General features: G+C 34.8%; 1 protein-coding gene across 1 annotated transcript in view; it reads left to right on the top strand.

Moving 5' to 3' along the window:
- The window catches only part of LOC149770957 (uncharacterized), a 139,537-nt gene that overhangs the window by 5,100 nt on the left and 112,008 nt on the right, over positions 1-22,429 (top strand). Inside the window, exons 3-4 of the mRNA XM_089948941.1 lie at positions 7,487-8,284; positions 15,427-15,504. Coding sequence (XP_089805067.1) covers positions 7,487-8,284; positions 15,427-15,504 — 876 coding nt within the window. The remainder of the gene's footprint in view (positions 1-7,486; positions 8,285-15,426; positions 15,505-22,429) is intronic.

The following is a 22,429-nucleotide window of genomic DNA, read 5'->3' as shown; positions in this document are numbered from 1 at the left end:
TGAAACTGAAACTTAAATAAAGTAGTCTATTGTAACCCGGATCATTGTAACGGTATGTTTACACTTTCCATGGGATTTATAATTAGTGTTCATAAAATCAGTAATATAAATTCGCACTAATCTGTATAAATTGTAAGGTAATTTTCTTGTTTGTGATGCACACACTGTAATAAATTTAATGCTTGTCTTTGTTGCTGTTTTTTCTTATTAAACCTATAATTAGGCTGTAAAACAAGATTATTTTTAAATATCAAAATATCCGAAACATGCCCCTTCCCACTGTTTCTGTGTTGGTTGGTCAAGAGCAGACAAATCCACCTAGAGAGAAACACATGGATTGCCAAGAACAGAAATGCCCTTAGGTAATTATCCCTTAACCCCTCTCTCCCCCCTCTCTCTGTCTCTCTCTCTCTTTCTCTCTCTCTCTCTCTCTCTCTCTCTCTCTCTCTCTCTCTCTCTCTCTGCTGGTCTGTTTGTTGGTCAGTTTCATCATCAGAGGTCCACATACATCGTAGCATGCCACAGGTAAAAATCTGCTACGTTCCATTTTATGGATTTTTGTTTCGGTGTTTTGCAACTGTTCTCGATCGATTGATAGATCAATCGATCGATCGATCATTCGACAGAGAGAGAGAGAGAGAGAGAGAGAGACAGAGAGAGAACTGTTTAATGTAAACGAATGTGCGTGTAGACAAACCAAGGGTGGTGGGGTGGTTGGGAAATGACTGTAAGATTGGTTCGTTGTCCGTTTCGGTTTCTTTGTTGGTGGAATATTTATTTTTACCACCAAACAGAGACAGAGAGACAGACAGAGAGACAGAGAGACAGAGAGAAGAGTACATTAATATGTGTGTCACAGAGCGATAGACTGATTTAAGAGATTGTGTTTACCTGAAATGAGTGAATAGGAAATATATATCGTCGAGTGGAAGAAAAACTCTGGATTTTCACCCACCAGATAAAATACATCCATTACTCACTCCCTTCAACAAATTTCCGTTTTAACATCACAGACTGATAGCATATATCGTACTTTATCCATGGCAACAACCTCAGCGGCTTACAGTTCAAATTCTACTATTTTTCTGCATATTTATGCAGGAAATATCAGTAGAAATCTAATTCTTCTTCCTAATTCAAGCCAAAAGAACACAATAATAAAATGAAGAAAAAATGTATGCATATTAATTGTATCTTGAATTTGGTTCTTCTGTTTGTTTTTCGTGCATGTTTACTGCTGCATTATTCAAATAACGCTCCGGTAGCCTAGTGGTTAGAGCGTCTGCATCGGATGCTGGAGGTCGCGGGTTCGACCAAAGACTTATACAAAGGGCACTAGCAACTGCCTCGCTAGGCGCTCAGCATTAAGAGGTCATTGTTAGGACTGGTCAGCCTTGTGTCAGGATAATATGACTGGGTGGGACATAATGCTTCATGTCTGAGACATGATGCCCCAGTGAAAGACAACACCATAAACTGTCGCACTGCAGATATCGTAGCGATATGACTAGAAAATTGTTAATGCTACGTTAAAAATCCAAATCACACATAGACACATAGACATATACTTCAAGCTTAAAATATGATCGAAGCGGCGTATATATATATATATATATATATATATATATATATATATATATATATATATATATATATATATATATATATATATATATATATCGTATTTTATTTTCAGTGAAATATCATAAATATTTCATTGAGAAAAATTAGTAATTGATGACTCTGCATAAAATAAAGTACTTGTATGCGTATGACACACAAAGATTTTCCAGTTAGATTTTCTCATCTCGAGACGTTATTGTAACTTTGTAACATTGTAGACAAATCTCATGGAAAGTGTACGCCTAACATAATAACCACCCGGGTTCATGTAGGTTACTTGTGTAAGGTCAGTTTGAAGATTGTTATCCCTTCAAATTGCATTTCCTCTCACTGTCCATAATTACCGCGTTTTTTCCCCTAAATAATAGGGGAAATCAAAGGAAATTCCGATCAAATTCATTTCTAAATCGATAAATATGAGGAAATTCTGATCAAGTTCATTTTTAAATCGGTAGATATTAATTAGTTTTCTTTCTGTTTTATTATTTTCTAAATGATTCATAAATGGAAACTCATAATATATCAAGAGAAATAATCAACCGTGTAAACAATAATTATATGCGTAGTCATACCAACAGTATTGATATATCAAATTGCTTCACACCGACACTTTAAAATTCAAGTTAATTTTAATATATGTGATATATCTATGTATCTATCTATCCCGGCTTATAGCATTCGCTATCTTGAAAGAATAACTCACGTGCATGAACGGCGTTTGGGGGTGACAATTTGGGCGACCGTCCCAGTCCCCACTCTTGAGGGGGCTCCGCGCTTAGGTCTAAGGTCGTCCTTATGAGTTTGTCAAACTATGCTCTCAGCCAAATCGCGAAAGTTGATCTCGTCTAGATATAATCAGTGTTTGCAGTTGCATACCAATCGAGATACCGATACTCTGGCCCCTCGCGGTGTCATGGTCGGCCCTAGGTCCCGCGTACTCCTAACGCCGCTTCTGCTCACGTGGTCATTATTTGTAAATAAATTGCAATTTTTTCGGCCCACATATTTGTGTTATAAAAGATTACTCAATTAATAATCCTGCTGCAAAAAAGACCACCAAAATATGAAACTTACTGCCAAGTAATAAACAAAACTCAAATATCAACTTCGGTGCGATTAGCAATTATAAGCATTGAATCTCTTAGGCAATATATTGATCTTTCTCAAAAGGATGAAACTCTATTGACGGCTGTACCAAATTATTCAGACCCCATGCATTACATATAGAATAATATCGCATTTATTGAAAGAAGCAATGAGTTCAAAATGATGAAACAAGGAAGTAATATTTTAATTTATGGACACATTATTTTTAATTAACGATATTGTCTGGTTTCACACATAATAATAATTCCTTTAAACTAGATATGTCGTTATTTCGATTTAGTACTTCTTTTATAATATATATCACGTAATGGGCACCGTAGTTTTACAAACATACAGGTAAGAAAGATTTCGTATGCATAAGAAAAGAATCCGATTCAGTTCCCCTTCGTCGAGTTGATTCAGAACAGTGGCTATACATGTTTGATAGAGTATTCACGTATTTACCTTGCTACGATGTCGTAGCCTCAACTTGATTTATTGTGGTTGAGGCTACGAACTGATCCCAGATCATGTAATGGAGCAAAAAAAATCATCACTAAAGTCAAAAAAACAAACAGTGTAGAAATAAACTACATAAGTATAATCATGTTTTGAAAGAAGTTTGGCTTATTTTGACTTTATTAAGCCCCTACACGATACAATAAATTGGCATGGTTACTCTAACCTTATCCTGTCCGCCATGACAAATAACGCGAGACTCTCTCCGTGACCCCTTTTCTACGTAAGGCTTGCCAGAACATATTTTGGATATTCTACTCTATATTATTATCAATCAAGTGCGAATAATCGCTTCTTGGTTGAATTTCAAAGTTGCCGATAAACCGTATTTACTTTTAATGCGCATATTTTCTGACCCAAACGGAGCCAAATTTACTACGATTTGTTTACATTTCCAAATAAGGCATCAATGTCCTAATATAGCACACAAATAAACGAGTCTGAGGACGGAAGTAATCATTATTTGAAATAACATGGCGGACGATCTAAACGAAAATATCAGCTGAAAAAAGTAAACTAGATTTTACAACTATTTCTACAATGATTTTCGATACTTCCGGTATTAAAAAAGATGACTACTCTATTTATTGGATTATAAGCAAGGAATTTGTTTAAAGTGTTATTAGTAGGCTAAAAGAGCGCCGGGTGTGATTCACACCCGGCTTGCTCCATTAACACGTATATGCTCACGTAAGTACCCTGTCCACGAGGTACGAGTAAGGGTACTAATATTAGTACTAGTATTTACCGTAATATAAAGCTGTAGATGTTTCAACAGCTGTAAACAGATGACATGTACATGTGCTTATTTCCCTCTGGTTGTTCTACCCTAAATCGTAGCTTCCCCTTTTGCTGATCGGTTTTACCAACTACTATATTGTTAAAATCGGGGGTTTACTATTGACTGATTTATAGAGTTGCTCGTTACTCGAGACTGACAAAGAAACGAAATAACAGACAAACTGAATTATGTAGTGATATATGCACAATGGCCGGCAACATGGCAGGCAGGCGAACAAGTATCATCCATTATGTCCTGAACTTCTTCAGCTGGAAATATGTTGAGTCAAATACTTGTCTTAGCTTTATTTTATTGTTTGCTTCTTTTATTAGGGCACTATGACCTATCACGAATCAAGAGAAAAACGTAACAGAATGTGATCTCATGCCTGGCTAATATAAATTTGAAATAGAAGGGTAATTTGAACTTTATTCTAAAAGACAATTTTAAAATGTATGATGAAGATTATACTGGATTTGTTTGACGAGTCAAATCTTTGCTTGCACTATCGTTAACGTATAGCGGGAAATAATGTATGTATGTATGTATTTATGTATGTACGATTTTAAAGTGTGTGTGTGTGATTTAGATTTTTAACGTATCTTAGCACAATGTTTCAGTCATATCGCTACGATGTCTGCAGTGAGGTAATTTATAGTGATGCCTAGCGCTAGGGCATAATGTCGCAGACATGTAGCGTGATGTCCAGGGTTCCCAGATACTTTTTTATATTCCCGCACGTTTATATTTAAAAAGCAGCAACCAAACCGTCCAATTTTTATATTAAAATCTGAAGATTAAATAAGAACCAAATACCTTAAATTATCACTACAATCATTTATTCATCTGTAACTTTAAAGTATTCCTCGTGTATAACGTCCTCGTCGTTATCAGCAGATTCAGTTGTTGCATAAATTTTCGAATTGAAATTACAATTTTGACAACCGCGGCTTCTGTGCTGCAAGGACGACAGAAGGTGAGAGATGAGTCACAGATTCAAGCTGCTCAACATTTGCCGGCAATCTCTGACGCAGTTCTCTTTGTAGTTTCAGTAGATAATGACGACAGCGCTCTTTTATTTGGTCTGCCAAAGAACACTCATTTTTGGAGTCGTGCAGCAGCAAGTTGAATTCAATGCCAAAGTTGATCGCTGCTAAAGATAAATGGTTAGACCTGTTCTCTAGATCAAACGCTATTATTGCTGCCCATGAAGGAAATGTAGTTGGAATTAGAAGCGCGCTTCGATCGTCCGTTTCCGGAATTTAAAAAAAAAGAAGAAATTAAGTATGTGAGATAACATCTATGGTGATACATCCTTAATAATGGATTCTCTTATTCGCTGTACTAAATGTAATAATGATCACATTGCTACACGTTTGACATGTAACGGACATTTGTTCATCACTGCTGAGTTTCAAATCAAATCGCTTATTAGGATAACTGTCTTTGGTAAATTCTTGGCAAAGTATTTTTGCTATTTTTTGCTTAATCGACATCGCTAATTTGATCAGCGATATTAATTTTCAGTTTCTTTCATGAAAAGGGATTGGTTCATGCAATACACGTTGATACAGTCTTTTTTAAGAGAAAGTCTCTTTTCAGGAGAAAAGTGCAATTTTCGTGTGGAATTACCTTATTTCACGAAAAGGAGCCCGTAAACGTGGAAGAAAAATGTTAATCTGCTTGAAAATGTTTAATTTTCATACAATGTATTTTCTGCACGGAAAGGTATTAATCTTCTTTACTATCAGTAATTTATTTTCGTTAACATGGCGAACTCATAATAACAAGTTATTCATGAAAATCTTTTATTTTGTATATATACGGCCAGGATGCACACGTTTAAAGTGAATGAAAGACGATTGCTTTCGTCCCAAGATAGTCACTTTCTTCGCGAAAAGTTGTCTTCGTGAAGACTCGCTAGGGCAATAACATGCACGACATTTGCTTACTTGATTCTTTACTTTTCACTGACATGATAAAATGGTGCAAGACTTTCCTTTATAAAGAAATAAAACTCAACACATATCGATGATTATATATTTAAAGCTCTGATCTTCAAGCCTGCGAAATAGTTTTCATGGAAAAGGATACAAATTAACATAAGACCCACTACATAAAAGGTGATAACCCCAGAGACATTCAAGATGTCAAGATTTAAATGTCTTTGCAAATTATTACTTCGATCGTTTCAAATGTGGAATTTGCACATAACAACATTAACAACAATGATACAATTTGGTTAAAAGCTGACGATGTAGTCATGTTTTAAATTCCCAGAGAGTGATGTAGTTGGCGGAATTTGTGTTGTACAGTTGAAGACGCGCGCTGCTTCAGAACTCACACAAACTGTGCCAGAATAGATAACTTTAGTACATCGGGCTTCGCGGATTTGTAAATAAGTACGTTTCTCCATGTTGCATGTTTCCGTCAGCGTTCTTGTCAGTGCAGATGTCACAATCCAAGGCAGGCAGCCCAATGTGAAAAAATGCAGCAGACAAGTAAATGAATGAAGACATTTACTAACACGGATTTTCACTGAAATACTAAGGGTAGCACATACATATAGAGTAACGACTAAATGTTGGGTATGAAAGGAAAATGTTAGATGAATGATTTATTATTAGTATTATTATTGTTTTTAAAATTTAGTTCACCTGCCCCTCCTCCCCGTTTGCATGACTAACACTAATACTATGGTTAAACAACTTTCCAAAAAACGAGAGAAATTGCATTCATTAGGTTAAATGGTTTATATTTTCGCGAATTTTTCCCCGGCTTTTATTGGAATTTGAGACAAAATTGAAATTTTTAAGTGATACTGTTATAATTGTAAATTAGGGAAGTGTTTTTCTAATTTTGTTATTGTTTTGTTAAGAAATGGAGGTTAAGTATATTGGGTTTGATTTAGTGTGCGATCATACTTTATTTATAGTTGTACTCCTTAAAATGGACAGCCATGATTCTGTTTGCAAAGCCGATAGTCTATGAACCATTTACTAGTTTCGATTCAAATCTCGTTTTTTTTTTTTGTATAAAAAAAATGTTTTCCCCTTTATTTTGTTGTATGCCCGTTTTGTTTACAGTTGTTACGTGGCTGTGGGATGAAGACCTATACTCTATAGCTTTCAAGCAATGACACAGAGACTATTATTTTAATGTTTACATCACCTAAATGTACAAGTTATTTTAGTATTTTGATATGAATATATCTATGCAAATTTAATAATATACACGACGACAACCGCTACGACCATTGCAATTTTTTGACAGTTAAATTTAGAACAATAGAATAAGTATCATAAATTTTACAGGATTTAATTTTTATGGTCATAAATATAATTAATTAAATCATTATTAATGGAATAATACCTACACACTGAGAATGTACAAGTTATTTCATATTTTAATATAATTATGTATGTTTAATATTTTGTGTAGATGTGTATTATTGTTTATATCACTTTATTTCCACAGCCAATGACTTCTTCTTGTACAACTCTATTGTCGTCTGCCAAGACAAGATAGTCGTCCTAGATATCAAGGCGTGGAAAGTCCAGATCCATCGACTCCAAGATGGAAAACTCCTGGCCACGTCAGGCAGACTAGAGTCAGTACCACGTGACATGTGCCTGATCGACGCCATGACGGTTTGTGTCCTTCATGGCGACGGTCTGATAAAAATGATATCAATTGATTCTACAGACATGTCACGTGTTATTAAAACGACCAGGACTTTACGTCCACAGAGAGTATTGAATAGATATTATGGTGTTGTCAGATTCCAGGATAATCTTGTTGTCACTGGTAAGAAACAGGGCAGTATGTACTGGTGCATCGTGTCACTTGATGACGGCCATGTTGACAGGATTCACCAGATATGTGAAGGGGACAGATGGAGTAGAGTGACAACAAAGGACAACATGATTTACATCTCGTGTTTTGCTAGTGTTGAATCTCGTAATAAATCCCATGATAATAATGGTGTCTATGGATTCGACATTTTGAATCCCACTCAATGTAAATATACATACAAACATCAACGTCTACAAGACCCGACATCAATCGTTACAAATGAAGACGGGAATATTTTCGTATGTAACCACGGATACCTTGATTCCTGTATTCATCAACTTACAGCTTCATGTCAACTTGTAGCCATTTTCACACAGGGAATTCCACGGTATCTCAGTGCCATATTCTGGGACAATGGATTTCTCTATGGCACACACTGGACGAGTAGTGACATTACTGTATTCCAACCCATGTATCAAGGTAATTCTTATTTTTTATATTTTATTGACATAAGCAAACTTTTAATGACGTCGTAAATGAAATTACAAGACTTCATTTAATGAGAATTCTCAAAGATTTCATTTTAAATTTAGAAAATAAAATGTAAACACTACAGTTTCGTCATGCCGAGCTGTCATGTTGACATTAAGTTAGATATAGATAAATAGTATTTGTTGTTATAAAATTTATATTAAGTTCACTAAGTGATATACATTTATTTATACTATTTATGTATACTATATACATTTATATGTAAATAAAAATAACACAATTTTGATAGACAAAATGTATCAACTGATGAAGGACGACGACATTTTGTACCGAGTTTATCCACCAGGTGCCGCTTTCATTCCAAGCGCGTGCCATTTATCTGGTTTCATCTGGATTACTAAGATGGCCGTTGGATGTCTTCAGTTTTTCTGTAGACTGTCTTTCTTCACACGTTTATAGAATCATTCCCCCCAACAAAAAATGTATTGTTTAACCATATATAAAAATGTTTAAATAATTTAACAATGAATTTCCAATTTAAACAGTGCCATTCAAACCGGATTGAACTGCATCATACCTGTAGGTAGGCTTCTGTGTAACTGGTTGTGCTTACAGTTTACCTGCCATACATACAATGACTATACGTAGTATATATATTCCAAGTGAATTGTAAGCAACGATACGATCGTCTGGTGCTGTATAGATAAGGCAAACAAAATATGCTTCATGTCAATCGACCGTCTTTGATTTTAGGTGCCAACCTATCTCCCAACCTTTTGAAAACTAGAACTAAATTTTAAAAAATTATGTAGAAAAGGACAATTTTTTAAAAATAAAAATGACGAAATTGGTTTGTGTATTTAATTGAGCTTGTTTTGCGCAAAAGGTTGTAAAAATTTTTTTAAATATTCCAGTAAACTGATTTTTGCAAACAATTGAACCGGTTTTTTAATAGTACTTGAATCACTTTAAACAATATACATATACTTTACTATATACTATATAATCGTTATAATATGTTTAAAAGCAAGGAAAAAACCCAACTACCGAACCTAATTTTAAAACCAGTGAAAATAGGGAACACATTTTTGTGTGCCTAATGGACCGCATTTCTTTATAGAGTTTTAGATTGATTTTACACAATATATGCTTCATAACCGTGTTTGCAGATCTTTGCTTGTTTTAAAAAAATTGAAAACGAATTAAACTGAATAATCGCCATTAAAAAGCCAATGTAGAGAAAAGTGCATATGCAACCTGCAGGATACAGCATACATACAAAGTGGCAGACCATTGTGTTTGGGAAGGGTTGGTAGCTCAGTTGGTAGCCGAGTTTTAAGAATTCATTGGACTTGGGATATATTTTAACTATGCATTAATTTTTTTTTTTTGGACCTAGAATTAAAATAAAAGACCCTGCCTGCACCAAAATGTAATGATGGGTCTCCACATTTATAAAAAGACTCTTCTTTGGCAAGTGGAGTTGCATGAAAAATAGGACCTGGGACAATCAACTTTTTACAACTAAATAATCTTGGTATCAACTGGAAATATTTAAGATTTATGATTATTTTGTTCAAAGGTTGTTTTATTAAGTTGTGTTTTTTTAAAATCTTCCTGGCTTTTAAAACAAATATATCGTGTCAGTTTTACTCTATTTTGGGGTGGGGGCACCAGACAGATGCCCCCCCCATTCCCCAAAAATATAAAAAGTATTGTATGTTTGTATGCTTCCCCCTCAGATATGTTTTATGTTTTATTTAAAAAAGAATTTTATCAAAAATTTTAGTTTTAATTTTTGATGGGGTATTTATTTTTTCCTAGTGTTATCTATAGTGTTGTTCATCCGAGCCTGCTTTTATTCACCTTCAGCGGAGTCCCTTCCCTGACAATTGTGTGACCTTTGCTAAAGGTCCCCTAAGTCTCAGTGTTTGCTATTTGTGTTAGTGCTATATTGTTTGTATGCTATATTTTCTGTATGTTTGAGACAGCAAGTATAAGTCAGGATTTTCCCCCAGTTGTCCTATTTCAGTTCTTTGAATTTAGAAGCCATTGTAATATATTTTATATTATTTATCCGTTTATTTATTTTCAATTTAGAATTTTAGCGATCGGAAGGGTGTGTTATATTAGTTTAAGAGAAAAAAAATTATGTTGTTTTATTTGAGTGTTAATCTGTGTCGTTCCTCGTAATAGGTTCTTTAAATATATAGGCAGGCCGTGCTTGATTCTAGGTTCACACTTCTTTATTCTCCTTGTATTTCTCCTGGTTTGAGTTAGGCCTTCTTTAATTCTTTAAACTATTTCTTAGAAATTTCCAAAATTGTTTAAGACACTACAAGAATATAGGTTGGTTGACCATACAGTGCGGGAGCTGTATAGCTAGAGAAGAGGAAGATAGTCAGTGGGGGTTATACTGTATGTATTTGTTTGGTCTGTTTATACTCTATATGGGGTGTTTTTCCAGGACTCTTTCTTGGACCTGTCCACTTCGCGTAGCGCCTTGTGATGCAGCCCCGTGATGTCATCGCATTGTACTTTCCCCATATATATTCCCTGTGGATTCGCTATAGTTTCTTATTTCAGATAGTATTTTTTTTTTGATTTTCCAAAGTATGACATTATAGGAGTCTTTTGAATTTTCAAGTGTTAATTGAAGATTTAATAAGTATGGGTTCCTATTTAGAATATATTATAATATTATAAATTAGGAATTTTTTAATTCAAATTAAAAAATTTTAATTTTTTTCCCCTTTTTTAATTTTTTTATTATTATTTTTATTATTTATTTAAAAAGAAATTTTAAAGATTTTAAATCATATTTATATCTTGGGAAAAGATTTTACTTTGATTTTTATTTCATTTCCAAAAAATATTGCTGATTTAAAAATTTAAGTTCTATGTAGTTTTTAATCAAATGGTTTTAGGTTCCATAATAAATATTACTTTGGTTGGAGGTTTAGAGACGTTATTATATAATATTATAATTTTTTTAAAAAAATTTTTTAAAAAAAATTAAATTTTAAAATTTGAATTGGATCCTGTGGTTTGTAGGTTCCATGTACGGGTCCAGGGATGAGGTGGATGCTCTGGCCTGCTCACTGGCAGTATCACACCCCTAGTGGGTGGCTAGCAAGAGCTCCTCCTCCCATTGCCCTTTCCCTCCATATTCTACCTCCTTCCAGGTACCAGTTCTTTACTAAAATGTTTCATTATTATCTACTTATTACAATTATCTGCCCACAGGCCCTCATTATTCCTATAATATAATCCGTAATTTTATACAGTGTGGTTTTATCGATATTCCCGTCTAAAAATAAAATTCTTTCTCTTTTATAAATCCGCTTTTTACATATTTCCCCAGTTAATTGTATTCTATCTTCTTTTTTCTTATCACATTGTGTCATAGTGTGGTACTTACTAAAGGGGGGCATTTTTACACAGTGGACATTTTGGCGATACTCTGATCATGTGCCGTCTCACTGCCACCTCTACTGTCAACAATGCAATATGCATGTATTTGAAGCAGAGGCTTTAAATTTTCAGAGGTCCTAGTTTATTCCAGTGCCTCCAGGCCCTTTCCCAGTTAACTACTAAATTTTCTTGTTCTATTTTGCTCTTGTTTGTTTTTGTTGTGTTGTCTCTTCTCTAATTCATTGGTATGTATCTTTCTTTTCTTTTTCCCATACCTCCGTTTTATTACGATATTTAATTAATAATTCCTTAATAAATCTAAATTTTGTAGGTATTTCAAGTTTTCAAAAAAATATTATTTTGTTGTATCTCCAATTTCTCATTGTAAAACCGTACCAATATATGCATATTCCTTCCCACGGTAGGTTGGGTTCAGATTTAAGTCATTAAAACTTATTTAAAATATTAGCATGTTTAATTAAAATGGGATTAGTTAGTGCTAATCTTCCTGTTTCCCTCGCTCTATATCAAGTTTCTTTATTTATGTGGTATGTTTTATAATCCCATATAAAATTAATAATATCATTGTCAATTTTGTTTAATGTGGCATTTTCTATTTCTGTAGATTTTAAAATATAATCTGTGTTAGAATACATGTATGTTTTGGCCTCCTGGGCCCATTCCATTATACATAGTGGCGTTGGTGCCCAGATAGTCACATTTTCTTCCATCTTCTTCGCTTGAGATGAAATCGTCACACAAGTTCTTATGTTCTGATGATATCATCTCACAACCTATCCCTTATAAATAATCCTCTAATGGTATTAATTTTTTGTGAAGTATACAAAATTAATGTAAAACTCTTCGATGTATTTTAAAATTTCCTTCCTGTCAGTTACCCCCTTTCCCTCATTATTTTTAAGAGTTTCAACATATTTTTGACTCCCCCTCCTTAACTCCTCTTCTGTACGGTCCATCCGCTTTATATATATATATAGCAGTGAATTTTCCAGCCCGTATTGCCCTCCCTTTATTTTCTTCATCTAAAATCTTGTTTAGTATATCTTTTAAAATTCTTTCTCTTTCAATTGTATTTACTTTTCCTAACTGCCTATTAATCACATCTTTTTGTTTTTCCTTCCTGATTTTTGAGTATGCAATGGCTTTTTTTAAAAAAAGTAGTTTTTAATTTATCCCATTCAATTAGAATATCTGTGTTCCCCTTTTCTATAAAGTTTTTAATTTCTAGTCTAATTTCTTCAGTGAAAACTTTCTCCTCCTGAATTTTGTTGTTTAATTTCCAGTTCCCTTTGCCTCATTTGTGTTTATGTTCTAAAGTTATTTCTAGATATATTAAATTGTGATCTGAACTTTTGAAGTCCTTGATGCCTGCATTTTTATATAACTTTTTTTCAACATTAGTACAAAAAACTTTATTCAGTTTGCTCCCTTTATTGATTTTGTAATTATATGTATATTCCCTCCTTAGTAAACTAAACTTTTTTATATATGTCTACCATTTTATGTTAATTTAAAAAGAATTCGAACTCTGGTTTAAACCTTATGTCGTTGGTGGTTAATTCCCGTACTATATCTATATTTTCCACCACCCAATTAAAATTTCCCCCTAAAATTAAATTTTCCATGGTGTATTTTTCCATGTATTTAGAGACGTTTTCCAAAAATTGTTGTTTGCGGTATTTATTCACTGACAGATATACATTTAAAAAGTGAACTTCTTCCATTACAATGTGAATTAATCTACCGTTAAAAAATCCTCCTCGTTTTACTTTTTCCAATTCACACCCCTTTTATTTTTTATGAAAGTTGCTACCCCTCTTCTCACATCTTCTCCCTTAAAATCATTTAAAATAAAAACTCCATTCATTTTATTCTCGTATAATGCTTTTAACTTGCTGGTGAAACCATTATGTGTTTCTTGTATAAAGAAGACATCATTGTTGGTTTCATTGCATAGTTTTGTTAATTTTTCTTTGTTGATCCCATTTGCATTTTAGATGAAATGCGGAAGTTTTATGCTTCCGTTTTTCATTTTCCTTCCAGGTTGCCGCATTTTGGTTATACATGGTCATTTTTAACTTAGTTTCTAATTGAATGTGTTTTTTTATATTTACTTAATTTGTATTGTTTATTTGAGGGGGCACTGAATCCCCGCTCCAAATTCTTAGATGTTTGAGTAGTTACTTCTGATGTATTGTCATCAGTCTTATCTTTGCTTCTTTGGTCTTTGGTGTTCTCTGTGTCTATTTCGATTCTGTTGTCGTTTTCCGTTAATTGCGATTCCGTTTCTTTTTCTGTAATGTTGTTGTTTTTGCTATTGAAATTGTCTCTGTTGCTGTTTTCGTTGTCATTTCGCTGTCAGTTTTATTTTGTCCCTATCGTCTTTTCCTGTTTAATTTCGTATATAGTTACACGGCTCTCTTTCTCTGTCGCTACTGCCCCTCTCATGTGACGAGCTTGACCTGGAGAGGGCTTTCCTTTTGTTTATTCTATTTATCCTTAATTTTGGCAAGCGTTGTTGTTCTTGTTGTTCTTGTGGATTTAACGCCATTTTTTAGCACATGATAGGCTATGCATGGCGGCCAGTATTAACGGTGGAGGAAGAACCCGGAAAATCCCCGGGAAGAACCACCGACCCACGAGAAGCTACTGGCAAGCTTTCTCACATACCCACATTGGCCGACTCCTAGACTCGAACCCACGCAGACAGAGGTGAGATGGCATTGATCCATAACGGAGAGCGCTTTAGACCACTCGGCCACTCGGGGCCCCTTTTGGCAAGTGAGTAGAAGTCATCTGCTTCAAACTCACAGCTGACTCCTCACCTTCTATTTTGTCATTGTCCTCTACAAAAAATCGTTCTTTGTGCTACGTTTCACGGACGGGCTCCAGTACAACATACTTATCCGACCTCACCCATGTGTACACACCAGCAAGATATTTATGCTCTTCTTTCTACACTCATATTCTCATTATTCCCACTATGAAAATGAAATCATTTAGACATTTTTTTCACTTACCAATGAATTGCCCACCAAACTTGGACATAAAAAACAGTGATTTTATTCAAGAGCACTTTTAAAACAGATCTATTCTGGCGGCAAAAATAGATTTAAAGACCTTATAATGTTTTCTTACCATAAATATTTTCATCATGAGTTTTTTAAATTTTTATTTCATGGTGTTTGTTTTTTGTAATCATATTATATATGTGTTGTCTAATGTTGTAAAGTGAGTCTTCATTAATATTATTATTATCTCTTAGAGATGCAATTTAATATACATCTAGATAGCAGACTAAAATATTCACTCAGATATTAAATATTTACAACAAATTATGTAAAACAAATTGCTCAAGAAAATAGGGAATTTTACACCTCACTAAAATACCAGTATGTAGGTATTCGTCTCCATGGCACAATCTGTCCCATCTTTAAGGGACTTGTCTATTTCTGTTTCCCATAAAACAAATATGTGTTTATGTGTGTGTATATAGATGTTGAAAGTTAAATAGTTATATGAGTTATTAATATTTTCTTTTGATGGGTTTAGGAGACTTTATAATTGTTTTTACTTTCTGTCATGGCCAGAAATTGTTTTGCTATCCATTTCTAGCAGCAATCAACTGCATATACAAAATCTAGGTAAGTTTTGCATTTAAGAGACAGTCCAATCTGTGTTTAATTTTTTTTCAGGAAGGTTGATACGTAGGTTGATGCGTTCTCTGGGTCGTGGTCGCTCCGAAAAGAAACTTCCCATAAAGCACAGTCAAGGTAGGGTTTGCATATTTTAGTTTAAAATCTTTTTTTCCTTCACCTTAGATCACCTTGCTAAAGGCCAATGAAGCTTATGTTCTGGCCATGCATCTTTTAGACACTGTACCCTGCTTGTCATCAATCGATCACTATTTTTAGTGAATACTTTAAGGACTCCATTTTGTAATAGATTGTCAGAACTCTGAGTAGCATGCCTATTGGTGTGTTTTACATATATATTTGGTCCAAATGCACTTTACACAGTTTCTGTCAAAACATATTGTGTTATGATGTCTATTGGAATTAAAGTGTTAGTCTTGTCCATATTGTGTTGTCCTCTCCATTTGAATTTAAGTGGGAGTGTTGTCCATATTATGGTGTGATGACCACTTGAATTGAATTTGGTTGTTGTTGTTGATGTATGGTTTAATGCCATTTTTCAGCACAAGATATCCTTATACATGCGGCCAGTATCAAAGGTGGAGGAAGAACCCGGGATAACCCCAGAAAGAGCCACCGACTCAAGAGAAGCTACTGACAAGCTTTCTCACATACCCACATGGGCCAAGCCTGAGACTTGAATCCACGCAGATAGAGGTGAGGTGGCAGTGATCCGCAACAGTGAGCACTTTAGACCCCTCAGCCACTTGGGGCCCCTGAATTGAAGTTTGAGTGTAGTCCATATTTATGTCTGCTGTCTCTTTTGATATAAGTGTGGGTGGGAGTTAAGTAGTACAATGTTGCTGAGCTACTTTTTGTCTATGTGGTTTTCATGCATAATCCTTGGAGGATTTATCACAAGGCAGATATATGATACCATTACTAAAGGAACTATGTGTTGGGATATCTTGCCATATTAGGATATTAGCTGTGTTAATCATAAATGGAAAGTTATATTAGGGAATCAAAATTTGATTTTGATTGGTGGAACGTTATGAATAAATAGAGATAAATAGTTTTAATGACTTTTTATTTTTATTCTTATTATGTATAATGCATTTATTTATATTTTTAATTGATAAAATAATCAAGATTGTACATAATCGCGTAAATTTCAAGTTTTTAATTGCTTAAGTGGCACGCAGTATCCAATTATTAAATGCAAACTGTGTTACTGCAAAAAAAGACCCCAACACGAAGGGTTAAATTTGAGTTATGTCCCCTAGTACAATTTAAAAACAATTCAGTATTGTTTTAATTTATAGAATAAACAAACTTAAAGTAGGAAAATGTGATAAAATCATTATCATAAGAATATATTTAATAACATGGTTATACATATATATGTAAAATGAATTTAAATTATAACATAATTATTAATTTTAATACTACTTTATATTAATATAAATATTATGCAAATAAAAGTAAAAAAATTATATAACTTGTGTTACAGGGGTTAGAAATGTTATTCTCATTATTAACAAGAATAGAGGAATGCAAATAAAAAGCGGCCTAGAAGTCTTCAATGAGCCCTTAATAAGAGGCATATGGACGGGCTACATATGCTGCAGCGGTATCGACAAATAATGATTTGTTCGGACACATCTACGACGATGGTGGGGATTCTGACCATGGGCCGGACCAGGAGGCTGTCAGCGTAGACCAGCCCCAGACCCCAGCAGCACCAGAAACGGAGGAGGAGGCCATGCAGAGTGAGGAGGAGGCAGCACTGAAGGATGAGCACGATGGTCCTCAGGCGGAGGCAGACGGCGAAAATGCGATCGTAACAGATTACCAAACTGTAGAACCAAATGAGGGAACTGTGACTGAAACAAATTACCAAACTGTAGAACTGTGAAACATAAAGCAAAAAAAAGAAAAGAAAAACAAGCAATCCAAATTAAATGAAACCAGGCCCCCAAAACATATGACAAGGAACAACAAAGAGGAGATATCCTATTTCAGACCCCACCAAAAACGTCAAAAGCAACCTCACACGAAATCAGCGTGCAACAACCAGCAAAACTCATATGCCCGCACAAGAGCAAGAAGCTGCACCAACAACAAGAAGCAGCACTATCAACCAAGCACACAAATATAACAATAACCAAAACATGGATCACCAAAACGCTACACCAACAAAATACAAAACAATAACTAAAACACCAACCAAAAACCATAACCGCTAACAAACCACCACAAACAACCAATACCAGAACTCATAATGCAGAATAAACATTCAGTAACACTTATATACTTTTTCTATTTAAATGGAGCAAGCACTACGCATTCTGTCTCTAAATTGCAATGGACCAAACCATGATAAAGGCAAACAACTCATACAGTTTTCAAGAAATTCTCACATTATCCTATTACAGGAAATGCATGACATAAACATTCAAGTAATACAATACCTGGAAAACAATTTGGATGCTACACTCATAGTACAAAAAGATCTAATTAACCCAAGATCAGGGATAGCTTTTATATTAAATAAGAACATAAAAAAATAATAAATGGACAAAAAACAACATACCCGACACACTAAAAGGTAGGGTATTACACATTTTTATCAACAACATACACATAATTAACATATATGCACCACGAAATAAAACACATAGGAGACACTACTACTAAACCCTACAAGAATACCTAAGAGAATTCAACCTCGAACACATGTTGATAGCTGGAGATTTTAATTCACTATATTAGACCTGGACCGGAGGGGAGGAATGTCTGAATCTGACAAAGAACTTGCCCCCACCGTATCCAACCTGATAGAGGAATACTCACTAACAGATTCAAAAATCCAAAAAGGAATCAATTTACATATCACTATGAAAACGATGGAGCCTAGGGACTAGACAGAATGTATGTAGATGACCAAAACAAGGAAAATATAATAAACTCTGAAATCCTACCGTTTAAACTAGCGGACCATAATGCTATTTCAGTGGTAATACAAGCCCAAAACACACACAAGTGGGGAACGGGACATGGACATTAAACAATCAATTACTACAGTTGGAAACATATCAGCAAGAAATTGTTCATGTTTTGATCAACCACGATACACACTACACTAATATAATAGAAGAATGGGAACACAAAAGGCCATTCAGAAAATCTCCCAATCATATGCACTCTCCATAGCAAAAAACAAAATGTACATTGAGAGACAATGTCATGATATTATCCACTATCCTGATCCGCAAATGAAGATATACAAAAGGCAAAAAGCGTCCTACATACACTGAAAGAAAAAGAAGAAATAGGAAATAGACTCAGAGCAGGGAAATTCCACTACATTTACGAAGAAGGGAGGCACCTATATAGGAAAGAGGAGATTAGAAAAGGTTTTGAATGAAGCATCATTGAATTAAAAGAGGAAGAAAAAATCCTAAAACATAAAAGAAAAATACATAAATTTTATGCAAATCGATACCAATCACAAAAAGTACCAACATCAAATATAACACTTTACATGGGAAATGTAATCTTTCCGAAACTAAGCCAGGAGAATACTGACCTATGCGAAAAAAAAAGTCACAGAACAAGAAATACTGTATGCAATCAACCAACTAAACAAGGATAAATCCCCGGGATTAGACGGCCTAACCGCTGAATTCTATAAGACTTTCCAAAAACTACTAGCACCATTATTATGTAAGATCTTCAAGGAAATCTTCAAACAAAAAGATATGTCCCCCAAGCATGAAACAAGGACTAATCACGCTAATTTACAAAAACAAAGGGAATGAAAATGAATTAACAAATTGGCGACCAATCACTCTAATAAACACAGATTATACAGTACAATACTGGCCAGTAGAACCACCACTACATTTAACGATATAATCAATAGAAATCAAACATGTGGAGGTGATGACACAAATATTCTAGACAACACCTCGTGAATCAAAACAAACATAGACTTTATTGAGAGCCAAAAGGACACCGGAGCGATGATCCTAATTGATAAGAAAAGGCTTTCGATAGGGTTGACAAAATTACATAACTGAAATCCTAAAGCGTTTTCATTTTGGACCGATTTATTAAGAGTGGATATAAATCCTACACAACAGCATATCACAAGTAGTACAAACCAATTTCACGATTACAAAAAAATTCCCGATAGAGAGATCGGTGAGACAGGGATGCCCTTGATCCATGTTACTCTATGTAATGTACATCGAAGCACTAATAATCAAAATACCGAGCAATAAAAAATCTGAGGGACACATATTCCTAACCTAAAAGAGGAAATAAAGATCCTACAGCACACGGATGAATGTACCAATTTTATAAAAGACATGACCTCATATAAACATATAATGCAAGAATACTACAACTTTGGAAAAGCATCCGGATCCCAGATAAGGAATGGGACAACCGAAATATTTTTACTCGGGAATAGGCGTTGAAACCATCCAGGTCTACCACCTGATTAAATAGACACGTTAAAACACTAGGCATTTTTTGGGGTAAAAACACGAATCACTTAAATTACCTAAATGTACTAAACAAACTAAAATAACAATTACGTTTGTGGAGCTCGCTGTATTTTAACCTTATCGACAGAGCCCATATAGCTAAAACATACCTTTTCAGTAACATATGGTATGAGTTTAGTGTTATAGACTTTGATATGCAGTACACTGTTGCTGTTGAGTTTAATTATAGTGACGTGTGCACAATTGTGCATGTGCCACTTTTTCTGACTGCACCGCAGCCTGCTAGTTGTTCCTGGGGAAGGGAATGGTGCCACCTCCCCCAGGCTTTTATGGGTTCAAGAAACTCTAATAGTTTGGCCTCAATCTGTGGGTCCATAAAGGTCCCTTACAGTTGAATGGTTGGCTGTCATTAGTGGGAAGGAGAGCTCGGGAGACCGCTCCGGTGGCCTAGTGGTTAGATCGTCCGCCTCGGATGCGGGAGGTCGTGGGTTCGATCCCCGGCCGAGTCATACCAGAGACTTAAAAAATGGTACTAACAGCTGCCTCGCTTGGCGTTCAGCATTAAGAGGTTAGTGTTAGGACTGGTCGGCCTGGTGTCAGGATAATGTGACTGGGTGGGACATCGTGCTACATGTCTGCGGCATGATGCCCCAGTGCTAGGCATCACTATAAACTGCCACATTGCAGACATCGTAGCAATATGATTGAAAAATTGTTAAAGCTACGTTAAAAATAAAAAATCACATCACAAATCACAGAGTTCTGGCTGTTTCACATCGCTGGTTTCTTGTTGCATTTGCCTGGTGTTTCTTGCGTTTTGTATTTAGTTTTTCAAGATGTTCTTAAACGGGGGGGGGGGGGTGTTCTATGATGTTTATAGAGGTTGTTAGTAAAAATCATGTATGAAGAGAGATTGTCAAGGTTATTTTGGTATTACTAGTCGAGGTCTTTAGGGTGTACTTCCTACGTTATATTATTTGTAAGTTTTTAGATATTGCCTCTTTAAGTTATTTATTAATGTTTTTAGGGACTGATTGTTATTTATACTTTATTTAGCAAGAGACTAGAGTCCTATCAGATTACACGGTTAGTTAAGGACATCTAGGACCGGTGTCCTAGTAGATTACTAAGTTCGTTAAGGACATCTGGGACATCCGATTTTGCGGTTTCCTTAGTCTTTGATAGGTGCTTCGTAGTACGTTAGGAAACTCGAGAAGGTAATATACCAATTCATATGGAATGGGAAAATACACAAACTAAGTAAACAGACACTACAAAGGGAAAACGAGAAAGGGGGGCTTAACATCCCTATTCTTGCAATTAAACAAACAGCAGACATCATTAACATAATTAAATAATTACAAAACCTTGACGGAAGTCCATTGAAATATATATCTGTTTATTTATTTGGATATATCTTAAATAATTTCCAAGAAATATATAAAAATAGCAAAGTAACCAAGAATCTCAATACCCCAGACATCACATATAAAGTAGAAAACACAATCATAGAATACAGAACTAACAAAGGAATATGGAGCTTACATGAAGAAAAAAACATATGGATACTTACACAACGTTTATACAAACCAACACAAAACACAAATATAACATCTACACCCTGACCTAAACTGGAAATGAATCTGGGAGAAATCGGGAAAGTAAAAAAACACCAACACTCAAACAAGATTATGTTTTAACCTACACGATGCATGGTGGACAGGAGAAAAAGCCTCCTTTAGGAAAATCATCACATCCATACCACCATGTATCTTATGCAACACTCAGTACGATAGCAAACGACATCTAATTTTATATTGTCCAAATACAAAAACACAAAGGGATGCCATAAAACAGAAAATAAAAAATTTAGTAGGGAATTTCCAGACAAAACAATCATTGTACACAGACAACATAGAGGATAAAAACTTATATAATGAGCTAATTCAATACATAAATAATATCGTGCAAATTAGAAACAATAAAATATGGACTACCAATCCATCAGAATAACAACCAACATGTACACAAGACTAATTACCATTACAAAATAAAACCTACAAAACACATCACATTTAACTTAACCCCACCTACAACCTATTAAAAGAGTAGTCAGAAGGGGCGGCGTGCATAACTCTATTAAAGAGTTTATGCCAAACGGAAATCCCCACCCCAGCCTGCGATCACAAACTAACTAAATCAGGACTGTCTACCATTATATAGATAAATCACCACCACAACTAATTATCAACCAATTACGAAATTAAGTAACACAGAAACACAGGCTTTCCCTTGTCTGTCTGTCTGAATATCTGTGTGCTTTATGCCAGTGTTTTCTCGGATTCGTCCACAGGCGTGTCCATTTCGCGTATCACCATATTATATAGCCCTGTTGTTTTTACGCTCGATACCTCTCCCAATGAATGGTTCCCCTGTCCCTCTTCTAAAAAAAGCGGTTTTGTACCTATCCAGTGATTGTTAAAATGAAGTTAAACTATAGTGGATTTCCCAGGTGTTAAGTGTTAGTATTGTGAGGAGTGTACCAT

Source organism: Sinohyriopsis cumingii, unplaced genomic scaffold, assembly GCF_028554795.1.
Source record: "Sinohyriopsis cumingii isolate HCF-2022 unplaced genomic scaffold, ASM2855479v2 utg002187l, whole genome shotgun sequence".
NCBI classification, from domain to species: Eukaryota; Metazoa; Mollusca; class Bivalvia; order Unionida; family Unionidae; genus Sinohyriopsis; species Sinohyriopsis cumingii.
Note: the sequence above shows the minus strand (reverse complement) of the source record. Positions and strands in the feature narration are given on the sequence as shown.